The sequence below is a fragment of the Scyliorhinus torazame genome, chromosome 10 (assembly GCF_047496885.1).
Source record: "Scyliorhinus torazame isolate Kashiwa2021f chromosome 10, sScyTor2.1, whole genome shotgun sequence".
In the NCBI taxonomy this organism is placed as follows: domain Eukaryota; kingdom Metazoa; phylum Chordata; class Chondrichthyes; order Carcharhiniformes; family Scyliorhinidae; genus Scyliorhinus; species Scyliorhinus torazame.
In genome coordinates this window covers 46,405,497-46,429,263 of record NC_092716.1, presented here as the reverse complement: position 1 = coordinate 46,429,263, position 23,767 = coordinate 46,405,497, and the positions used below count along the sequence as shown (strand labels likewise).

Genomic DNA, 23,767 nt, shown 5'->3' with positions numbered 1-23,767 from the left:
ATCTTGACCACACGCGACTATAACTGAGAGGGTTATTCCATACAAATCTACCAGGATATTGGGGCCGACGTGGCCAAACGCCGAGAGGGATTTTAATAATGCCACTGAAGTGCTCTTTAGGAACAAAGTCCGATTTGGGATGCTGCGCCCGGCAGAACTATCGGTCACATTCAAGAACAAAGGACACTATTTTAATTAGCCGGAGGAAGTGAATGACTTTGTGAAAAAGAATGATTTAGGGAATAATTAATGGTGATGATGTACAGTTCTAGTGTTATTGTTATTTGAATGTTTGGAGGTTTTACATGTTCATGGATCTGTTCTTCCCCATGGTTGATGTTGGGATTGCTTTTGAGTTCTGTGTTTTTCTCTTAACGGGAGTTTGTGGTATTGGGCCCCGACAAGGAAGAGTGTGAATTTCTTCTTTCCAGTTTGGATGGGGGGGGGGGGGGGGGCGTTTGGGCTGTTTGGATTGCATTCTTTTTGCCATTTACCACATGGAGGCCACCATGCTAGCAGGGATGCTAGTAAACAGTGTGAGGGCGGGGGCAACAATGGGTAGCATGGGGGAGGGTGGGGTGGGCTGGTTCGGTTGGTGGGGGTAGGCAGCACACCTAGGTTGATTGGGTTTTCATTGTCCGGGGGAGGGTGGGTAGGGTGTTTGAGGGAGTTGGCTGGATGGGTTGACTGTTCAAAGAGGTACAGGCGGGAGGGTGGTGGTTAGGAAGTCGAGGGAAGGGTTGGGAAAGAAGAATGCAGGTATCTTTGTGGTTAGGTTTGGGAGAGGGTGACAGTGGTGACCATTTTGGGTGAGCCCGAAGCTGACATGGGCCTAGATCTGGCTGGATCTCACAAAGTGGCTATGGTGGATCCTAATGGGGGGGGGGGAAACGGGGTTCAAAGACTCCCGTTAGGGTGATTACATGGAATGTGAGGAGGTTAAATGGTCCATTCAAAGGATCCTGCGTGTTTGCGCATTTGAAGCTTGAAAGCCAATGTAATTTTCTTGCATAAAACCCATTTGAGGTTTAGGGATCAGACAAGAATAAGGAAGGGTTTGGTGGGGCAGGCGTTCCACTCAAACTTGATTCGAAGTTGAGAGGGGTTGAAAGCAACTAGTATGGTGCTGGACCCTCGGAGGATTTGTGATTGTGAGTGGGGTCTTGACGGGGGCGGCAGTAACCTTACTTAACATTTAGGCTCTGAGTTGGGATGACACAGATTTTTTTTAAGGTGTTGCCGGCCATCCCCGACCTTTACTCTCATCAGCTGATCATGGGGGGCGATTTCAACTGCATGTTGCATACGAGGATAGGCAGGTTGGCCCAAGCCTTTAGTAACTTCAGGGATGGCTAAAAAGTTGGTAGAGTGTATGGAGCAGGTGGAGGGGGCGTGGGCGTGGAACCCATGGAGGTTTAGACATCGGGTTGAATTTTCCTCCATCTACCGCATGCATACTCACAAATATACTTTTTTTATGGTGGGGAAATCAGTACTCCTGGATGTTGTGGGATGGAGTATACTGCCACAGTGATATTGGATCATGCACCACATTATGTGTATGCAGGAGGTTGGACATGGTGCTTCTGGCAGATTAGGAGTTCTGCGAGAAGGTAGCCTCGGCTGTAGGGAACTATGTAGATAGAGTTCAAACAAAATGTGGAAGTCTCACCCTCTACATTCTAGGAAGCACTGAAGGTGGTGATCAGAGGGGAGTTCATTTCAGAAAAGATTGCGAGGGTGGACAGACAGAGGTTGGTCGACTCAATTCTGGAAGTGGATCAGCAGTACTCTATGGCTCCAACAACAGGGTGTTAGCGGAGAGAAAAAGGTTGCAGGTGGAATTCGATCTGGTCTCGCTGGGGAGGTGGTGGACCAACTACATTCCTAACGCGGTGCATTCAAGAGTATGGGGAGAAGGCCAACTGTCTTATTAGCTCACCAGCTGAGGTGGCAGGCAACTACACGATGATAGCCCAGTTTAAGGACAAGGCAGGAGGCCTGGTGACGATTCCGGATAAAATGAATGGTGCATTTGAGGCATTTTATCGGGGGCTGTACATGTTATCGACCTTTCCTTACCTTTTCTCCCCTTTGCTTCCCCCTTCCCCTACCCCCACATCTACATCTGTCACAGTTTACCCTCTGATATTAGTTTCTCTGCTGTTTGGCCTTTCACACCTTTTGTTCTCTCTAGGGACTGCCATTAGCACTCTTTCTGTGGCTTTTAGCAACCTGTTTCCCTGGGCTTCTGTGGCTATGACTCATCTTTCATTCTCACTCCACAGTATAAATATTTCCCACTTTCTCTTGTCGTTTAGCTTTGACAAAGGGTCATCTGGACTTGAAACGTTAGCTCTTTTCTCTCCCTACAGATGCTGCCAGACCTGCTGAGATTTTCCAGCAATTTCTCTTTGGTTTCAGATTCCAGCATCCGCAGTAATTTGCACTTGACCCGGGTGAATACAGCTCCCCTCTTTGCCAGTTCCATGCCCAGGTCCTGATAGACCCGGAGCTCATTACCTTCCCAGGTACAACTCCTTGTCTGCCTGGCCCACCGCAAGCTCTTCTCTTTATCCAAAAACCGGTGTACCCTCACCACCATCGTCCTCGGCGGCTCATTGACCTGCGGCTTCCTCATCAGCGCCCTGTGCACCCGATCGACCTCCTGGGGCGGGTTGAATGCCCCCCCCCCATTAGTTGATCCAACATTTTGGCCACACAAGAACCTGCAGGCGCTCCATTGATGCCCTCTGGGATCCCCACTACTATCAAATTCTGCCTCTGGGAGCAGTTCTCCAGATCTTCCACTTACTCCTTGAGCCGTTTCTGGGTATCCCTCAGCATCCCAATTTCGGTCACCAATGAGGTAAGCTGCTCCTAGTGCTCCCCCACCACCTCCTCCATCTTCTGGATCACCTGGCTCTGGGTCTCCAGCCTCAGCTCCACACGGTCGATCCCCGCTTTCAGCGGGTGTACCACCTTCGCCAATTCCTCCTAAGCCTCCCTCCACTGTTGACTGAACTTTTCGTTCAGAAAGTCCACCAACTGCTCCGTCGACCATTGAGCTGGGTGAGCCGATCCCTTGCTCTCTGCCATCTTTCCCTGAGTTACAAAAGAGTTTCTTGCTCTTGCAGCTCCTCCCTTCTAGACCCACTTCTGGTCCGCGGATCCATCCACCAACCTCACCAGTGTAGTTTAACTTTCCTCCACCACCTCTACACCTTTTTTCTCCAAAGCATCCACTCGGCAAGCGGGGAAAAGGACCGAATAAAACCCCTCAAGTGGGAGCTGCCAAATGTGCGACCACTCACTCCATGGCCGCCACCCCGAGAGTTACCGCCCTTAACACCAAGGTGACATTTGATAAGTATTAATGAAAGAGCCTAAGCAAAACTGAAATGCATGGGGGGGGGGGGGGGGGGGGAAGAGGGGCAGGGGCAAAGGCAAAGTGAGCCATAACGTTTCTGAAGTTCCACTCGAGTCAAATCAGGATCATTGTGGCTGTTGAAGGCCAAACAGCACTGCTCCGAAACATCAATGCAGAGTTCTTCATAGCACAACTATGATTAGCTGCTTCATCAACTATTGCCCTCTTTCTTGCAGTCAGAAATGGGGATGTTTCCTGGCAGTTCCAGTGTTCAGTTCTATTCCTAGCTCCTCCTCGCCTACAAGTGGACCTGGAAAATGTCCAGTCTTTGGCTGACAAGTGACAATTATGTTCAGTAATGACCATCTCAAATAAAAGAAAGCCCAGTCATCACTGTTTGATGTTCAAATGTACCCACCATGGGCCCAGCCCTCCATTATCAACATCTTCCGAGGCAGTGTTGACTTGACCAGCAGCTGCATTGAATTGAACCAGATATATTGACAAACTGGCTACAAGAGCAGGCAAATGACAAATGGCTCGCCTCCACACTCCTTAAAGCTTCGCCACATCTGGAGTGCTCAGTACAGGAGTGTGTTGGAATACTTAATTGTTTGGGTGCAGCCATAATCACAGTCCAGAAGCTTTGCCAGCATTTTACTTGACCAGTGTTCCTGCCACTGGACTCGATAGCCACCCCCTCTTTCACTGGTGCACTGTAATGCATAATCTACTGGTTAAGCTGCAGCAACTCAACTTGATTATTTCAATAGCAGCTCCCTCTCAATGGTATTCATTATCAAGAAGGACAAAAGCAAGAATATTGTGGGAACACAGTCGCCTTCAAATCGCACACCATCCTAACTTGGATCAGTGTTGCTAGACCACTACTCTGGAATTTGCCATCAAGCACAATTAGAGCAAGGACTGAAATCATTCCAGGAGAAGCCCCACTATTACCTTCTCAGGGAAACTAGATGGGCAATAACCCTGCAGCTTTTCCTGTGTTATCCATTAGTTGACAAATAAGCAACAGGCACATCAAGTCTTGCCACTGGCCAGTACATGGGTAGAGTGAGAAGGAAAATAATAGCTTGGAGCGCGTTGATATAAAAGCAGATTACTGCAGGTGCTGGAACCTGAAACAAAAACAGAAATTTCTGGACAATCTCAGCAGGTCTGACAGCATCTGTGGAGTGAGAATGGAGCTTTGAGTCTGGGTTTGTCAAAGCTAGAGAGAACTGGAAATAGGATGATTTCCACACTACCAGAAGGATGTGGAGGCTATGGAGAGGGTGCAGAGGAGGCTTGCCAGGATGTTGCCTGGTTTGGAGCGTGTTAGCTGTGCGGAGAGGCTGAATAAACTCAATGTTTTCATTAGAACAATGGAGGTTGAGGGGCGACCTGATAGAGGTCTACAAGATTATGAGAAGCATGGAGAGAGTGGATGGGCAGGCACTCTTTCCGAGGGTGAAGGGGTCAGTCACTAGGGTGCATATGTTTAAGGTCCGAGGGGCAAGGTTTAGAGGAGATGTGCGAGGCAGATGTTTTACACAGAGGGTGGTGAGTACCTGGAATGCGCTGCCAGGGGAGGTTGTGGAAGCAGATACATTAACGGCTTTCAAAAGGCATCTTTAAAAAATACTTGGATAGAATGGGTATAGAGGGATACGGCACTAGGAAGTGCTGAAGGTTTTGGCTGAGGGTGGTACATGACCAGTACAGGCTTGGAGGGCCGAAGGGCCTCTTCCTATCCTGTATTGTTCTTTGAGATTTATACTGTTGTGGGAGATGTTGGAGGGGGGGGGGGGAGAGAGAAAGAGAGAGCATTGGGTTAGAAGGCCAGCAATAGGTGGAGCTAGACGAGGAAAAGACAAGGGGAATGAGAATGACGGTGATGATGATTAAGAAGAGTGCCGATAGTGATGCACAGAGATCAGAATGTGCTCATGGCAGAATGGAGGTAAGCAGTGTCAAAGGACAACTTGGAACCGGGAGCAGGTGGCCTTAGTGGGGTGGGGGAGGGGAGGGGAGATGATGGTGAGGGAAAATGCATCAATGGAAGAAATGAAAATAAATTGAAAAAAATAAAATGGAGTGAAGGTGGAGGAGAGAGTTCGCGGCCTAAAGTTGTTGAACTCAAATGTTAAATCTGAAAAGCTGTAAAGTGCCTAATCGAAAGATGAGGTGTTGTTCCTCCAGTTGGCATTGGGCTTCACTGGAATATTGCAACGTCCAAGGATGAACATGTGGCTATGGAGAGCAGCACAGTGAGTTGAAATGGCAAGTGACAGGATGGTCTGGATCCAGCTTGCGGACGGACCGCCTGAAGGTGTTCTGCAAAGCGGTCACCCAGCCTGCGTTTACGCTCTCCAAGGTGTAGTAGACTGCATTGGGATCAGCAAATGCAGTAGACCAGATTGAAGGAGGTGCACATGAAGCGCTGCCTCACCTGAAAAGAGTGTTTCGGGCTTTGTATGGTTAGCAAGGAGGAGGTGTTGGGATGATGGAGGAGTGGGCCAGGCTATCCCAGAGGGAGCGGTCCCTACAGAATGCTGACAGGGGGAGTGAGTGAAGATGTGTTTGGTGGTGGCATCATGCTTGAGTTGGCAGAACTGGTTGGGGGTGATCCTTTGAAGAGGAGTTTGGTGGTGTGAATAGTGAGGACAAGGGGGAACCCTATCCTGGTTTTGGGAGGGAGCAGAAGGGGTGAGAGCATAGGTGAGGGAAATGGGTCGGACACGGTTGAGAGCCCTGTCACCCACAGTGGGTGGGAAGCCACGATTCTGGAAGAAGGAAGACACTATTTTGGAAAGTGGCATCATCGGAACAGATAAGACGGAGGCAAAGAAACTGGGAGAACGGGATGGAGTCTTTACAGGATGTGTGGTTGAAAAGCTGTTGTTGAGGTAGCTGTGGTAGTCAGTGGGCTTGTAATGGATACTAGTGGACAGTCTATCCCCAGAAATGGAGATAGATAGGTCAAGGAAGAAGCAAAGTGTCAGACGTAGACCATGTGAAGGTGATAGGAGGGTGGAAATTGGAAGCAAAATTAATCAATTTTTCCAGTTCCAGATGGGAACATGAAGCGGCTCTGAAACAGTTGCCGATGTGCTGATCAAGGATTGTGGGAGGAGGCCTGGTAGGATTGGAACAAGGAATATCCTACATACCCCGCAAAGAGACAGGCAAAACTGCGACTCACACGGGTTACCATAGCCACGCCTTTGATATGGACGAAGTGAGACAAGTTAAAGGAGAATTTGTTCAGTGAGAGGACAAATTCAGCCAGACGGCAGAGAGTGGCACATTGCTGGTTTTCAAACCTTCTTTTTTATTGAACTCTTCCAAAAGGAAGATAAGAAGCTACATCCACAATTAATCAGAAGTACCAACCAGAAACAGAATACAGAAGGCACTATGTCGGCTTTTCAACATCCTGATAAACAATTTGTAACTTTATAACAAAGCAAAGCTGTAAGAAGCTCGTTCTTGACAAGACAATTACAGAGTTTGTAGATTGTAAATATAGGTACATGACATCTTGGTGATAGATATTAATTATTTCTTTTACCTGAAGAGGCATTTACTGCCTTTGTTAAATGACACAATTTGCTTGGTTCCAAATTATTATTTGCTAAAAGAGTCTAGGTGTTTTGTCTCGATGTGGGTGTGCAGCCGACAAGCAATTGACACAACAGCAGTGAATCATTTCCTTTCTAAATTTCAGACCACCTTTATGTATTTCACATCGTCTCCTCCTTCTGCCTTCACAGAAAACAGGCCAAATTAGAATTGGCACAATATTGACGAGCTACAAACCCCTAATTAAGTGAAAATATATAATGTAGATTTATCATAGAATTTACAGTGCAGAAGGAGGCCATTCGGCCCATCGAATCTGCACCGGCCCTTGGAAAGAGCACCCTACCTAAGCCCATACCTCCACCTTATCCCCACACCTCCACCCTATCCCCGTAACGCTACCTAACCTTTTTTGGACATTAAGGGCAATTTAGCATAGCCAATCCACCTAATCTGCACATCTTTGGACTGTGGGAGGAAACCGGAGCACCCGGAGGAAACCCACGCAGGCACAGGGTGAACGTGCAGACTCCGCACAGACAGTAACCCAAGCCAGTAATCGAACCTGGGACCCTGGAGCTGTGAAGCCACAGAGCTAACCACTATGCTACTGTGCTGCCCCCAAATGTGTGGGAAAGGGAGAACAGAATATAAAGGGATAAAACAGGCACAGTAGAACACTCCCTAACACAAGTATGTAAGTAATATACAGATGATCAGAGATTTTTGTTCCCTTTTGCTGTTATCTGATTGTGAGGGTGAAGGAGGAGTCAAGGTAATGTCATGGGGCTAGTAATCCAGGGGCCCAGGCTAATTATCCGGGGACGCAGATTCAAATCCCACCACGGCAGCTGGTGGAGTTTAAAACTCATTTAATAAATCTGGAATATAAAGCTAGTCTCCGTAATGGTGACTATGAAACGATCGGCGGTTATCGTAAAAACCTTCAGGGTAGGAAATCTGCCATCTTTACTTGGATGTTTAGGGGCCAGTTTAGCACACTGGGCTAAATCGCTGGCTTTTAAAGCAGACCAAGGCAGGCCAGCAGCACGGTTCGATTCCCGTACCAGCCTCCCCGAACAGGCGCCGGAATGTGGCGACTAGGGGCTTTTCATAGTAACTTCATTTGAAGCCTACTTGTGACAATAAGCGATTTTCATTTCATTTCATTTCATTTCATTCATTCATGTGACTCCACACCCATGGCAATGTTGGCTCATAACTGACCTCTGAAAGTGGCCTAGCAAGCCACTCAGTTCAAGTGCAATTAGGGATGGGCAACAAATGCTGACCTTGCCAGCGCTGCTCACATCCCGTGAACAAATATTTTAAAAACACACAGATAATTGGTTTCATCTTGAGGTACAATGTGTATTTAGTTTTAGTTTGTGATGGTGCAGTCAGAAAGAAAGAGACATCTTGCTGTAACAGGGTATATTTTCTAAATATACATTCCATTCAAAACACAACTGACCTTCCCCAGTAACGTAAGTAATATATTACTTGCTGCTCAAAAGAAGAAAACATACGACACCTTGTGTTAATTTGGCAGCTATGGCTTAATAAGGTCAAGAAAATCTTCTGATTCTGTAATGGAATAATTATTGGCAATTTTGTAATTTTTTCCTTATGTGCATTTCATTTTTTAACCCAAAAGCGTTACTTCAATGGTTCTAAAGATAATCTTTTTTCAAGATTTAATCGTTAAAGTTCTCCAATCATCACTTTTGGGAACCTGTTTTCCTGTTTGCGTTGCTTGATTACGCATGTTGCTTCGTATCACAACTTTCTGATATTACATTGCAGCTAAATGTTCTTTTCGTGTTATCTGTGAAGTTTCCCCAAAACTCTTAAAAATTTATTTTCCTTCTAAAGAAACTCAACTGTTTGATGGATGCTTTCCAGAATTACAAAGTGTGATAAATTAAGCAGCTCAGCAAGTTTTAAGCATCTGAGGCTCTAGTGCATCAGGAGAAGCCTGATAAATTAGTGATAAGCAGATGATAAAGATGTGGTGTGGAACATGTTTGTGTATGATATGTGTTTGAGACAGCCTGGTTAATATTACCAACACTATGTTCCTGTCATAGTTTTCCTTCAACTCTTTTAAAAATATGGAATCCCTTGTGAACCAGTAAAACAGAGCCATGTTTTGAACCTTGAGAATAATTTGACTGAAGAGCTGATGGTGTTAACTGTATTAGAAATTCCAAATTGTGTGTCAAAATTAAAAGATGCACTTAAAATTGGCATACATTTGTAGATAATTTTTCATACTGTAGATTCTTGAGTAGTCACTTTTTCTTATTGTAAATTTTTGTAACTTTCCAAGTCATGATTTTATATCTTGAAACTGGTGTTATTTTAGGCAATTGTTGGTAATCTGCGCTATTTCAGCAGTCAGCAAGATTTTCTTCACACACTCTGACATGATCATTATACTACAGTCATGTTCAAAAATGTCAACTGAGGTTTTTAATAAATATGTTGCTCTTTATGGTAAACTCAATTTTAATTCTTATGCAGCCAAATGTTATAATTTTTTTAATGGGATTCTGAAGAATCATTTACAATCTTAGTCAAAGATGCCTTTTAACAAGATTTGTATGATTCACATATAAGAGCTGGTCCATTTGAAAGAACTAATCCAGTAACCTCTGATCAGCCTGAGGTAACCAGTGTTTTCCTGCTTGCCTTGCATAACAAAGTTAATTTGCATCTGCATACTGCCATACAGCTAATATGCACAGCACCACTAGTAAGACGCACTCCCCTTCCTTATGTTCCTCCTCCAACTATGTGTGATATGTGCTGCCTTTTTATAAAGTATTCCCAATTAATTTCATTGCACATACCTTTCGTGGGATGCATTTTAATTTCTCAGTCCTCCTTTTACACTCTGATCCCCCGGTCTCCAAGTACATTTCCCCAGAACGAAGGATCAGAGCTGAGAAAATTGCAGAAAATGGCATTGGGCCATTTTTGATATGTTCCCACCACCTTCCATCTTACCCAAGGGTAAATTGGTCATGAAGTTGATTCTCGCACCCCCACCACATCCCTATTCACATGCCTTGCCACTTCCCCCCCCCCCCCCCCAAAAAAATGACTGAAGCAGGAAGAAAATTGAAGTATTTAGTGATTAGGAGTCACATTGCATTTGGTTTTCCTCTTCCCAACTGCGTAGCAGTCCTACAGTGCATCTTTAGCAGGGCAGGTTGGAGACGGCGAATGCAAAGAACTTCCTCAGTGAAACTGATGAGTTGGAAGGCTTTGGTCAGTCACACAAGAGCCCCCGTTATGGCCAGGTGAGATGTTGCTCTGCAAAACACACTTTCTGTCAGAGAGTACTTTTCACTGTTTAAAAATTGATTGCCAATTGCTTGGCACGCACTACACCCATTGAACACTTTACCTGCCTTCACATGCCCTACCCTGCTACCGTCCAAGAGCAACATCGGAGCAACGTTTGGAGCTCTATCATCCACCAGTTCCATGGGTCAAGGGCAGAGGTCTGACCGCTGACAATTGCCCTAGCACCAGCACCAACAACAGCACTGGCTGCCTTCTCCTCAGCTGCATACCCCACACATGACAAGGGATGGACACTAAAATTCACCTGGAAGGGGATGAGATGCCCAAAACGGGGTCAACAGGCAGGGGACCAACTCTCTCAACTTGCTGAAGCACCAGTGCCTTAAGGGGCCCTGGTTCTCACGGCAGGTCATTGCGGACATCCGGATACGAGTAGAACTTCCTACAGAACCAGTTGGATGTGAATTTGCCATTGGCCAATAAGTTTATCTCACAAGGGACGTATCTCTCCCTACACCTTCCCCCACATGCCACATCGCTGCCATTTGCCAAGTTGTGTGCTCTCCTCGCCTGCAGGGAGAGAAGCTGAAGAGGTGTGACTGCTGGTATTTACAGTGGAGGGAAGGGCACCATTTGTGAAGGGCGCCTATGTGGCATGTGTGCAAGAGGGCAATAGGCTGAGTGTTGACTGTTCACATGGGATGTGAGGTGTCTGCATGGAGAGGAATCAATGCAGCTGTAAAGTGTGTTAACCTAAGGTGTGCTGTGCAGGAAAATGCTGAGCAAGTCAGAATTTGGGGCTTGGAACGTGAAAGTATTACCCGTCTTACTCTCCTGAGATCCTTCATCCTCTACTTAGGCTGTGGTCATGTTGAAGAGAATGCATTCCTGCACTGGCATCCTTGTCCACTTCCACCCATGTCTGCTTAGTTGGAGAGGATGTCCTCCTCCACTGCCTCCTCCTGTTTCCTTCTTTAGGAGAGCTCACCTCAATGCAGGCCCTCAGCAAGACATCCAGAAAAGGGTGAGAGTCCCATGGTAGGGTTTTTTTTGGGGGGTCCTTCACAGGTGTCCTCTCCATTCCTGTGGTTGCTGCAGCCTGAAAAATGCAAATGCTGGTGAGATTCCCCGAAACGTGTTCGGTCTCTTTAATCAGAAATTCTTCTCCTGATCCTGAGAGGATGACCCGCCCACCCCAAACCATCCTTCCTAATTGTTCTGGGAGTGAGAGCTGGCAAAGAGTGTCTGGAGGCCCTCTAATGCGACAGTTGAGTTCTGAACCTGAAAATGGTCCCACCCTTTCGCCAGAAACTATGGCGGTGAGATTCTGCCCATTAATTCTGCTTTTTTCTCCATCGAGTTTACCAGACAGAGTATTGTCAGCGTTTTCTATTTTTATTTAAGATTTTTCCCTTCCACGGCTTTTTAGTATACATACATTAGTACTTTTAAAAATGTATCTCCCGGCTGTTAAAATATATTTTTAGCTCAGTGCTTCATTTTAGCTTCCATGTATACCTTGGGTTTGCCATGCCCATTGCAAAGCCAGATTAGAAGGCAATTGAAGATGGGTTGGTAGAAGCATTGTATGTGAAAATTGAACTGAAATCAAAAATCCTGAACGCCCACATCCAGTGGACAATTAATAGGTTATTCTGTTATTTAATGCTGATGGACTAATATTTGGTAGCTAATGTAAACAACAAGGAAATTCAGCAGGATGCATATGTAGATAATGTTAAGTATTTAGTTTTGGAGCATCTAAATTGTGGATTCTTCTCATTAGAATCTTGCTGCAGTGGCCTCTGGAAATCCAGTAGCAGGCAGGAGGCTATTAAGCTGCAAGTAGGTCAGTGCATAACTCAATATAGTTGGACTGAAATCACATCTACCAAAAATCTCAGGCTACCAGTAGATCCTACTGCATACCAGTGTCGGCAACATCAGACAATGGACAGTCTATCTAATTTCATACATCCATGGCTGCTCAGTTTCTTATGGAAAGTAATTATCTAAATTTACAACCAAAGTCTTTGTCTAAATTGAATTTATTTCTACCCCCGCCCATCCTAGCCCGATTAAGAATAGTTAAAAAGATAGTTGCAAATCAATTACTGACTCTCTTGGCTAAGGTTTGGTTTTAAAAATAATCGAAAGTTCTCTTGAGCATCTGTTATAATTTGCTTTTTGAAATATAGTTGCATTTAGCTGACAAACAACATTATTTTTGATAAAACAGTTCAGTTGTGCCGTGTATGTTGGGCATAGCATCTGGCTTTGAACTCTGGCTACTGCACTGATGAGTTCTCAGAGATGACTGCAGCTCTTGGTTTGAGGCTGAATAATTAGATTTCATATCAAAAGCTCAGCAACCGCTCAGGGATCATCCCAGATTAAAATTTTCGCAATCATTAACATTCATAGGAAAAGGATGTGAAAGATTTCAGGATTGCAGATGTCAGCATCATTGTCCAGCATTGAGTAATTTCAGAAGCAGATAGAAGAGACTAGAAAATAACTAGGTTTGCAAAGTATAGAGACATATTCATTTAGATGCATTTATGGTGAGGAGAGCTTTTATTAATGTTGATGCATTACACAGCTCACCAGCCTATGTGAAGGGCAGCACATTGGCGCAGTGGTTAGCACTGCTGCTTCATGGCGCTCAGGTCCCAGGTTCGATCCAGGCTCTGGGTCACTGTCCGTGTGGAGTTTGCACATTCTCCCCGTGTTTGCGTGGGTTTTGCCCCCACAACCCAAAGATGTGTAGGGTAGGTGGATTGGCCACACTAAATTGCCCCTTAATTGGAAAAAATTGAATTGGGCACTCTAAATTTATATTTTTTAAAAAGTTCTGCCTATGTGCACCACTCATTATTCATACCTTAGAAACATCAAATTTCTTTCCTTGTTCATCAGATATGGGCAGCTGGAGTTTTCAGCATTTATTGTCCATCACTAATTCTCCTTGAGAATGTATTGGTCTCATTCAGCAGCTAGTTGACGTCAGTATTTTCATAGTGATGTTCGAGAGTTCCAGGATTTTGACCAAGTGGGAATATTTTTAAAAGACAGATGGTACATGTGACGTTGAGGGATGGAGAAGAGGGTGATGAATCACCTTACTTCAAAATGCCCAGCTTCTGACCTGCTCTTATAGCTGCAATAGCTACTTAGCTGATCCAGTTAGGTTCCGATTAATAGTGACCTCCAAGATGTGGATGGTGAAGAATTCTGTGACGGTAATGCCAGTGATTGTCATGGGGAATTGATGTGATTCTTTATAGGATGCTATTCAGCCTCCTGCCGGTGCTGGCTTTCTGAGTGAACTATCCACCTGGTCCACCTTCCCTGCACTTTCCTTGTAACCTTTTACCAGGTGAAAACTTGTGTCAAAAAGATGACTTGCATTAATATATTTTGATGTAAACTCTGTATGGTTTAATGGAAGGAACAGTCGACTTCTCTTTTTAACATTTAACTTCCATACATAGTAACATAACAGGCATTGATGGAGTTATCTTTCGACAGATCAAATTCAATACCTAGGACTGCGTTTCCTTTTGTAACTATAGTGATACTGTTAAAACGTCAAACTCAGTCTGTTTCTAAATTTGCTGCTTTGCCTGGGATAAGGTATGAACTGAAATGGTAGGGACATAGTCATATACTTTGCCATTAGAATCCGAACAGCCTGTAAGCATCCAAATCCTTCTTTTCTCCGGTGTACCACCAGTCCCAACATCCGACCCATCGTGGTCCAATCGGACCATGTTTAGCTGTGCCTTTAAGGTCCATGAGAATTTGGATCCAGGGTGCCATTGGGCTTACAACATTTACACTGAAAGTGCTTTTGGCAGGAATACTTTGAAGCGCTGCCATTGTAAAACCTGAGGGTCCATGGTCGCCTTCATTGCTGCTGCAACTTTTAAAAATAAATTACGTAATTTATACCCTGCTTGTGGTATGTTTTTGTACTTATTGCACGATAATGTACCAAAAAAGTTCACCCAGTATAAGCCAATACCACTTTTCAGCCCCAAAAATCATGCTTTTGCATCAACTTGGCAAATAAGTCGACTCCTCCTCCCCTTTTCAGCCATGACATATTATACTTGCATTAGTAGTCAGTCTCAATTATTTTACCCCACAATGGACCAATTGGTACCTTATAACTGGTTGTAAGGAATCAAACAGGTTATATGGGCTGTAATGCAAAGATGCACATGGGTTTAAGACATGCCCGCACATGACGGACCACAGAGATGGCGACTACTAGCACACAATGGCAGTTCGCTTCTATACCAGCCGAACCCCATTTTTAGAGGGTTTCTTTGAGGGATCAAAGGTTGACTTATACGCCGACATCTACCATAAGTAGACCTAATCTTGCTGGATAGAAATCTTTTTTCACTCCATTCGGATGACCTCAACTTAGAAAGTATTCTCTGTTTTTATAATGTTTTTAAGTGGAGATCAATTTATTCATTTAATCTGGCTGAATTTCTGAGTTATGAAATCTTGTCACAGTTATCTGGACAGGAGAAAAAACTTAACTAAATCTAAGAGGAAAAATCCATCATTGGTGCCATCTTGTGGTTGAGAGTTTTGTTGTGTACTGTGAAGGGTTTTTGTTAGCCTCCAAATGACTTTTTATCAAAGCTGGAGAATCTCTTAAACTCTGTTATGTGGTGCTTGCTTATATTTACTAGACTTTTTAACTAGAAATCTCTTTTCATTAATCATTCTCCAGTACAAAGATGCAGGCCCTTGTAGGAGCATTTCAGTAATAGTGGCGGATAAACTGGATTTTTAAAAGATATTGAAAGCACTGTGAAAGGAATTGTGCACATCATGATTGAGTAGTGCATCCTGTCATGATTCTTGGAATTTTCACTTCCCAGTCAAATCCCAAATCCCTCCATGGCCTCGTCCTTCCTTATCTTTGTAAATTTCTCTACTACCCTTTGAGGTATCTGCAGTTATCTAATTCTGCCCTCTTGAACATCCTGATTTTTGATCACTCCACCATTGGTCACTTTTCCGAAGCCCTAAGCTCTGCCTTTCCCTCCCTACACGTCTCTACATCCCTATCCCCGTAAGACACTCTTTTAGACTTAGCTCTTCGGCTAAACTGTTGATAATGTACCCTAATATCTCCATGTGGCTTAGTGTCATTTTTTTTATAGTGCTCCCGTGCAGTGTCTTGGGATGTTTAATTATGTTAAAGGCACTATGTTATGTTGGCACCCGAACCTGGATTTTATCCTGCATTTACACAAAAGCATGAGTCCAAAATAAAATTGATTCACATGCATGCTAAAGTCATCTAAATTGGTTCATGATCATAGACATTGTATGAACAAAAATGGCAACCAGTGCTGCATTTTGTGCAATCTGTCAAATTTAGGTCAAAAGCTATAGTCAAATACGAAAGCAGTTTCCTAAACTTAGTTATTTTTTCCCCTCAGTGTGTGACTGCGACTCTGCAGTTGAAAGACAAATGGTGCTGGTTAAGACAGCTGAAAGTAACGGTGAATGAAGAATCGGCCAATTGCACCATCGACTGCAAAGGTGTGTGTTCTTTGCATCAACTCTTTAAGGAATATATTGTATTGTCTCAATTTCGTTTTGGTTAAACCTACTGCTTTTCTGATGGTTTGAACATTTTTAGGAAGGAAAACTTTCAATTATCAAGCCAACTGGGAAATAAGACCCTGTAAGCAGTTATACATAATATTTGTGTGTCAAGAATGAACTGTTTTATTTCTGCATTTCTCCATTGAAAGTACAAATTAGGCTGTTGCAGAAACTAACTCTATACATCGGAAGGGGGAATTTTCTAATTGAACATCTCTCCATCTGCCACCAGTAACCTTATGCTTGAGTGGGTTGATTTTGCTCTCAGAATAACAGTGAGGCTAATGCCACTTGCCGTTATTAATGCACAAACAGTACAGAAAATTCAAGTGAATAACCCATGCCCGGTGAAACACAAATATCCACATGCCGCTGTCCTAGGTGGGCTACCCCACTGTCAGCTTTGCAAAAAACAGCATCTGAAGTCCGAATTGCTTTAGTGGAAAATGCTGGAAATACTCAGCAGGTCTGACATCTGTGGGAAGAGAAAAACGGTTAAAATTTTTGGTTGATCTTTTATTAGAACTGCTGTTGTGGTGAAGGGTCACCAGCCTGAAGCACTAACTCTGTTTCTCTCTACTTCAGATGTTCCCAAACCAGCTGAGCATTTCCAGAATTTTCAGTTTTTATTTCAGCTCTTTGGCATCTAAAATGCTTTGTCCTTTCATTGAAATGGCTGAGTTGGTGCAAAGTTGCTTTATTTATATAATAGATATGAGCTAAACTCACCAGAGCAATTTGAGTCAGTAATTCTGAGTCTTGGTAGCCTTTTAATGACATCTTAAGCATTAATTAATGCCAATCAACCCCTTAGGCACTGAAATGTAACTATTGCAAGTGCGACATTTCATTCATTCAGGTTTTAATCATTTTAGTTTTTTCTGCCCTTTTCCACTCATTCTCTTTTCTCTTTCCCTCTCTTTATTTCTTTTTCTATATCTGATTCAACATTGGACTAGATGTTGCATTTAGCAGCCAATGAACGGCACATGTCATTTGTCATATTTACATTTGCCCACAGAAATACCGTGGCATTTTGCACTGGAACCTGATGTAATTGGAGAACCAAAAAGTGTTCTGCCCACAACAAGGCTCTGCGATAGGACAACCAACTGTGTAATTCCTTAATCAGCCCACATGAAGGTTAATGAGCAATATATCCAGGAAGTGGCAGTTAAATACTTAATTCAATGTCAAATCAGGTACAGAGAAAATAGAGATGTAAAGAAAAAGGGATTACAAGAGTGATAGAAGAGGGCAAGATAAAGTGAAATTTATGTGATTATTTTAAATCTCAACACTAATACAAATCTGAAGGAGTGGGACACCACACATGTATGTATACATTAATTTTCCGTGGCAGCAAGTAGTTTAACAGCAGTTAAGACTGAACAGAGCAATAAAAATTTACTTGCACTGAAATAGACAAGCCATCACTTTTTTTCTGGCAAGTTTGTGGGTATTTATCACTTAAGTATGGTAACCTAACACCGTACCCATGTGTTTCAATGGCAAGCTTCTCAGCAAGATACCATTCTCATCCAGCTTCAAGAGCAACACAACTCGGGCAGAGTCCGGATTTCCATGTTTAACTGCATGTGCAATCATCAGAAGTTTCTGTCCAATTTAACAATGCTGTGCGCTGTTAATCTCGTCGTTTCACTCCAAAATCTGAATGATTAAATTGACCCACTTTAAGTTGCACTTTCTTCTCAGTCCCTGTGCTGCTTATTTCACAATCCTTCCATCTGAATAGTTGACTGTTTGCCCTGGGTTGCAAATGCCCCTTTCCCCTTGCTGTCACATTATCAGCTCCCACTTTCAGCAACATGCTGCGAAGAAAATGTTAAAACCCAAGTGTGCAAGGCCAAATCTAACGAACGACATACACCATTAGAGGTACGATTACGACAAATTATGGCCCAATAACTTTTAAAATCACCAGTGTTCTAATCAGATCTTCTGATCTCCTACATCTCTGCAAATTCTATTATTCGTTTTCAAGTAGTCATTATGTATTTTCTTTATCTATATGCATAAGCACTATCATAAACTAATAACTTTATAATTGTCTGGAGAGCTTTTACCTGTATAAGTATTTTACCAGATTTTATGAAAAGCTTTTTCCAAACAACATGGGCAGGAGTCAATACAAACATTAGTTTGTTTTTCCTTAACCAGGCATTTTGCATCATTGGATGCTCAGTCTGAATGAATCTCAGTTGATTGTCTTTCACCAAATATTAAGCAAAAGACATTGTCCTATTTTTGTCACGTGTGATGCAGACAATGACTGGACAGCTCAGATCATAATATAAGGTGGTTTGTCTTTGGGCAAGTTCTCCAACCAGCACTGATCAATTCTATTTTGAAATTAAAGAGTTTTTTTCTTTGATCATGTGGAAAGATCACAAAGGGATATCAGTCTGGAACTTTCCATCATAAGGTGCAAAAGACTTTCCATCCCTTCCTTTGACCACCGGATGGATGAGCTTCCTGAGGATTTGTACAAAACAAGTTTTGTTACTTGAAAAAATGGTTTGCTGCTGCAGTCTGATGACCAACCTAATTCAAATGGGCGTGACAAAAAATGCATGGACAGCAAAATATGGACACTGCTTATATTTTAAAAGATGTTTTAGTTTATAATAGCTAATTTATTAGTCTTTCTTGTAAAAAACAGCCGGAGAATGGCCAGGTCCCTGGCTGCACATACAACATAGCGCCCATCGTGCGCAGACCCGACCCGCCAAATGCGATCCCACCACCAGTTCCCCCAGCCCTCACAGAAGCCCCCCAGGCAGCGGCACAGATCCCAGCCGAGCGTGGCAGCACTGGACACGGTCCACAGCCACCACGCCGGCTTCCCAACTGCTCCGAGCGCACGTCAACTGCGTGGTTGGGAACACAGCGCATCGGGGCCGTAGCATCGCGGGAGCGCCAATGCCATTTCTTTTTTTCCAATTAAGGGGCAATTTAGCGCGGCCAATCCACCTAACTTGCACATCTTTGGGTTGTGGAGGTGAAACCCACACAGACATGGGAAAAATGTGCAAACTCTTTACGGACAGTGACCCAGGGCCGGGATTCAAACCCGGGTCCTCAGCGCTGCAGTCCCAGTGCTAACCACTGCGCCACATGCCATCCCGCCAACGCCATTTCTAAGGCATACGGCACGCGACGCGATGGCGCCATTTCGGAGGGGACGGAGACTTGAAAACCGGCACCGCCTTCGATTCCGGCGTTGGAAGGGATTCGGGCAGCAGACAATCCTGTCCAATGTGTTTTTTTTATATTTTTATTCACGGGATGTGGGCATCACTGGCTAGGCCAGCATTTGTTGCCCGGCCCTAATTGCCCTTAAAAAGGTGGTGGTGAGCTGCCTCCTAAACTTGCTACAGTCCATATGGTGTAGGTGCATCTTTAGTGCTGGTGGGGGGGGTGGAGTTCCAGAATTTTGACAATGCAACAATGGAGGAATGGCGATATAGTCAGGATGGTGAGTGACCTGGAGGGGAACTTTCAGGTAGTGGTGTTCCCATACATCTGCTGCCCTTGTTCTTCTCGGTGGTAGAGGTTCTGGGATTGAAAGATGCTATTGAAAGAACTGCGGTGAGTTGCTGCCAGTGTTGCATCGGTGATGGAGAAAGTGAATGTTGATGTTCGTGAATGGAGTCCCAATCAAGTGCGTTGCTTTGTCCTGGATGCTGTCAAATTTCTTGAGTATTGTTGGAGCTGCATTCATCCCGGCAAGTGGAAAGTATTCCATCACACTCCTCCTTGTAGATAGTGACAAATTTTGAGGAGTCAGGAGGTGGGTTACTCACCACAGAATTCTCAGCCTGTGAGCTGCTGTTGTAGCCATAGCATTTTAATGGGTGGTCCAGTGCAGTTCTGGTCAATGGTAACCTCCAGGATGTTGATAGTGGGGGATGCTGCAATGGGAATACCTTTGAATGTTAAAAGGAGATGGTTGATTCTCTCTTGGTGGAGATGATCATTGCCTGGCACTTGTGTGGTGCAAATGTTGACTATTGAATTCTTTACCCGTCAGTCTGTCCTCAATAAAACTCTAGATGGATTTGTAGGTATAGTATTATTTATTTTAACTCGCTTGCAAGTCTGACTCACTTCATAATGAGCCTCAGAACACACAAGCTGTCTTCTGAAATCCTAGGAACCGAATGAGGTCGGAGACAAAGAGATCTCTGCAAATACATTCAAATGGCATCAAGTTTCACATACAAGATTCCCATAGGTCATCCTATACCCCTCCTGACCTGGCCATACATCCTGATTGGCTCACTTCGCATTCCTTAACCCTGGGCCTCCTTTTCCCCATCCTTGCCATGCTTTCTGAAATCCTTTGTCTGTGAACTTACTACTATTAGACTGATCACATCCACATTACTGTAACTAATATTTGAACTATTTTATATCACATTTGTTTGTTCAATTCCTCAATGTTACTTACCACTTATCAGCTCAAGCCTGAATGGTGTGCAGAACAAAGAACAAAGAAATGTACAGCACAGGAACAGGCCCTTCGGCCCTCCAAGCCCGTGCCGACCATACTGCCCGACTAAACTACAATCTTCTACACTTCCTGGGTCCGTATCCTTCTATTCCCATCCTATTCATATATTTGTCAAGATGCCCCTTAAATGTCCCTATCGTCCCTGCCTCCACTACCTCCTCCGGTAGTGAGTTCCAGGCACCCACTACCCTCTGCGTAAAAAACTTGCCTCGTACATCTACTCTAAACTTTGCCCCTCTCACCTTAAACCTATGCCCCCTAGTAATTGACCCCTCTACCCTGGGGAAAAGCCTCTGACTATCAAGGCTATCAAGACTATCAAGACTATCTGACTATCAGATCTTGCTGCATGTGGACACATTTTGCTTCAGTATCTGAGAAGTCACGAATGGGGCTGGATATTGTGCAATCATCAGCCAACATCACCAGTTCTGACCTTATGATGGAGGGAAGGTCATTGAAGAAGCAACTGAAAGTTGTTGGGTCTCTGGCACTACCCTGAGGAACCCTTGCTGTGATGTCCTGGAACTAAGCCTGGCCAGTAGTTCGGCAGGTTCTGGAGCACAAATCTTCAGCACATTTGCTCGGACGTTGTCAGGGCCCCTAGCCTTCAGCTGTTTCTTGATATCACGTGGAGTGAATCAAATTGGCTGAAGACTGACATCTGAGATGCTGGGGACAACAAGAGCAGACTGAGATGGATCTCCACTTGGCACTTCTGGCTGAAGATTGTTGCAAATGTTTCAGTCTTCTCTTTTGCAATGATGGGTTTGGCTCCCCCATCATTGAGGATGGGGATATTTGTGGAACCTCCTCTTCCTGTTACTTCTTTAAGTGTCCACCACCATTCATGACCTAACCTGTTGTTCTTTGAACATGTGTACATTTTAAAATTAGTCTGTAGCACTTTGTTAAATAAATTTAATTAATTCTATGAAATAAGTGCAGCAGTTAGCACATTTTTTTGCAGCTGGTCGCTGCTTCATTGCATTTATTGGAATGGGCTACCTCCTTCCTTTACAATACTATGAATAGCAAGGTAGTTTTATGTTTTTCTAAAACTCTTTGTTTGCTTTTTGCTCATGAAAGAAGAGGCTGTCAGGCCCATGAATGCCTGTTAGCTGTTGCATGCACCACCTCTCCTTATCAACAGTAATGCTAAATTGTGAGGAGATAAATACATCCCATGGTCAGTTTGGGGAAACGAGCTCTGGGGAATTACCTTCCTAACTCGGTAATGCAGTCAATTAACTCAAAAGACCATGATTACCTGTGATGTATCAGTACAGATGCTCAATTCCCATCCCTCCACTGTCCCCATTACCACCACCACCACCCCCCAAGTTGTTTAAGGACCAAATGTTCTGAAACTTGCTGCGGGACATAGGACTGTACAAACTGAAGACAGTTGTTTCCATTTCAATAAATCACTCCTAAACCCTAGCTTCCATGTCCTTTGGTAATTTTGTCTTCCAGAAATGTGTCCACCTCTTCTATTCTCCTCTGCGATGATAAACTATGGTCGGGATTCTCTGACCTGGCAGTGATGTGTTTCTCGGCAGTGGGAGGCGGCTCTGCTCCCGCCTCTCAATGGGAATTCCCATTGAAGCCACCCCAGGCTGCTGGGAAACGCATGGACGGGGGGGGTTGAGCTGCTAGTGGGACCAGGGAATCCCGCCGCCAGCGAATGGCCGGAGACTTGCAACCTATGAGTGTGATCGCACGGCCTCCTCACGCCCGACTAGGTGACGCGACGAGGCCGGTAAATCTCGTGAGAGGCCTCTTGCGAGATATACTATGCTCGGGACACCTCGAGTGATAACGAGATCTCGCAAGGTGCTGCAATCTGGATCTCGTCCTCACTGGGCGGGAGCCAGATTTGCACATTCAAGTGAGTAGTTAGCCTCATTTGAATATGTCTTCGCTGGAGTATCACAAAGTGCGGGATCGAACACCCGTGTGTTGGAGACTTCACCATAGTGCTGTTTAGCATTGGTTTCCACAAACGTGGAGCAGGCGTAATAGCACTTGGGGGAGTCTCCCAAGCAATCAGAGTCCCCCAGAAGGTCAGGTTCTTGACAGTGGTAACCTGGCACCCCTGATGCCAGCCTGGCACTGCCGGGGTGTCCAGGTGGCACTAGCAGTGCCAAAGGTGGCCAGGTGCCAGGTTGTCTGTGCCTGGGCTCAGGCCCCAGAGTGCCCTGCTCTAATGAGGTGGGGTGAGGAGGGGTTCGAGGACCACCTAATCAGTAAGTTGAGGCAGTGGAGGAGGGGGGGGGGGCGGAAGAGAGAGAGAGAGTCTGGAGGCCGCAGTGAGTGGTCGAGAGATTGGGGAGGCATTTAAAAATGACGCCCTGATCTTTTCCTGCAGGAAATGAGTCTAAGTGCAACCTCGGCGAGGCCCGAAAAAAAGCGGGTGCGCTACAGAAGCTAAATGCATCCAAAACGGGACTCTGTTTCTTTTTCGTTAAATCATGCCTTTATTTTTATGATATACATCATAAGGAAATGCCAGACTCTTTAACCATTGCATTCTTTTCTGTCAGCCACTAATTGACCTGTGCAATATTGGTTTTGTTCCCATGTTCTCCATTTTCCCTCTGCAGGTGATGGTATTTCCAGTTCAGGTATGGATTTTGTGCACCCTCTGGTAATTTGGCCCTGTAGAAATTCTTAATGTGTGAATTTAGGCTGAGAGCTGGAATGGTGATTGATAAGAGATTATGGACATTTTAAATTTTATGCGAAATAACATAGAATTTACAGTGCAGAAGGAGGCCATTCGGCCCATCGAGACTGCACCAGCTCTTGGAAAGAGCACCCAACCCAAGGTCAACACCTCCACCCTATCCCCATAACCCAGTAACCCCACCCAACACTAAGGGCAATTTTGGACACTAAGGGCAATTTACCATGGCTAATCCACCTAACCTGCACATCTTTGGACTGTGGGAGGAAACCGGAGCATCCGGAGGAAACCCACGCAGACACGGGGAGGATGTGCAGACTCCGCACAGACAGTGACCCAAGCCGGAATCGAACTTGGGACCCTGAAGCTGTGAAGCAATTGTGCTATCCACAATGCCACCGTGCTGCCCCCTTATACCTGTATACCTGCGAACGTGTATACCTTCCTCCAGCAGGAATGTGGATAAAAATCTGTGGCTAGAATGTGAGACACAGACACGCACACACATACACACACACAAATGCACTCAAACACGCTCACAAATGCACAAGGCACGCAGGTATTCACACATGCATGCACACACAAAAACACATCCCCTGGGAGTCGGCTGCCAAATCCCAGCCTTTGAATG

The 23,767-nt window shown here is 44.6% G+C and overlaps 1 protein-coding gene across 6 annotated transcripts in view; it reads left to right on the top strand.

Annotated features, from left to right (window-relative positions):
* Nucleotides 1-23,767, top strand: part of zfpm1 (zinc finger protein, FOG family member 1) — a 292,105-nt gene that overhangs the window by 233,624 nt on the left and 34,714 nt on the right. For all 6 annotated transcript variants that reach the window (XM_072518070.1, XM_072518072.1, XM_072518067.1 and 3 more), the window contains one exon: nucleotides 15,742-15,844. In XM_072518070.1, coding sequence (XP_072374171.1) covers nucleotides 15,742-15,844 — 103 coding nt within the window. The remainder of the gene's footprint in view (nucleotides 1-15,741; nucleotides 15,845-23,767) is intronic.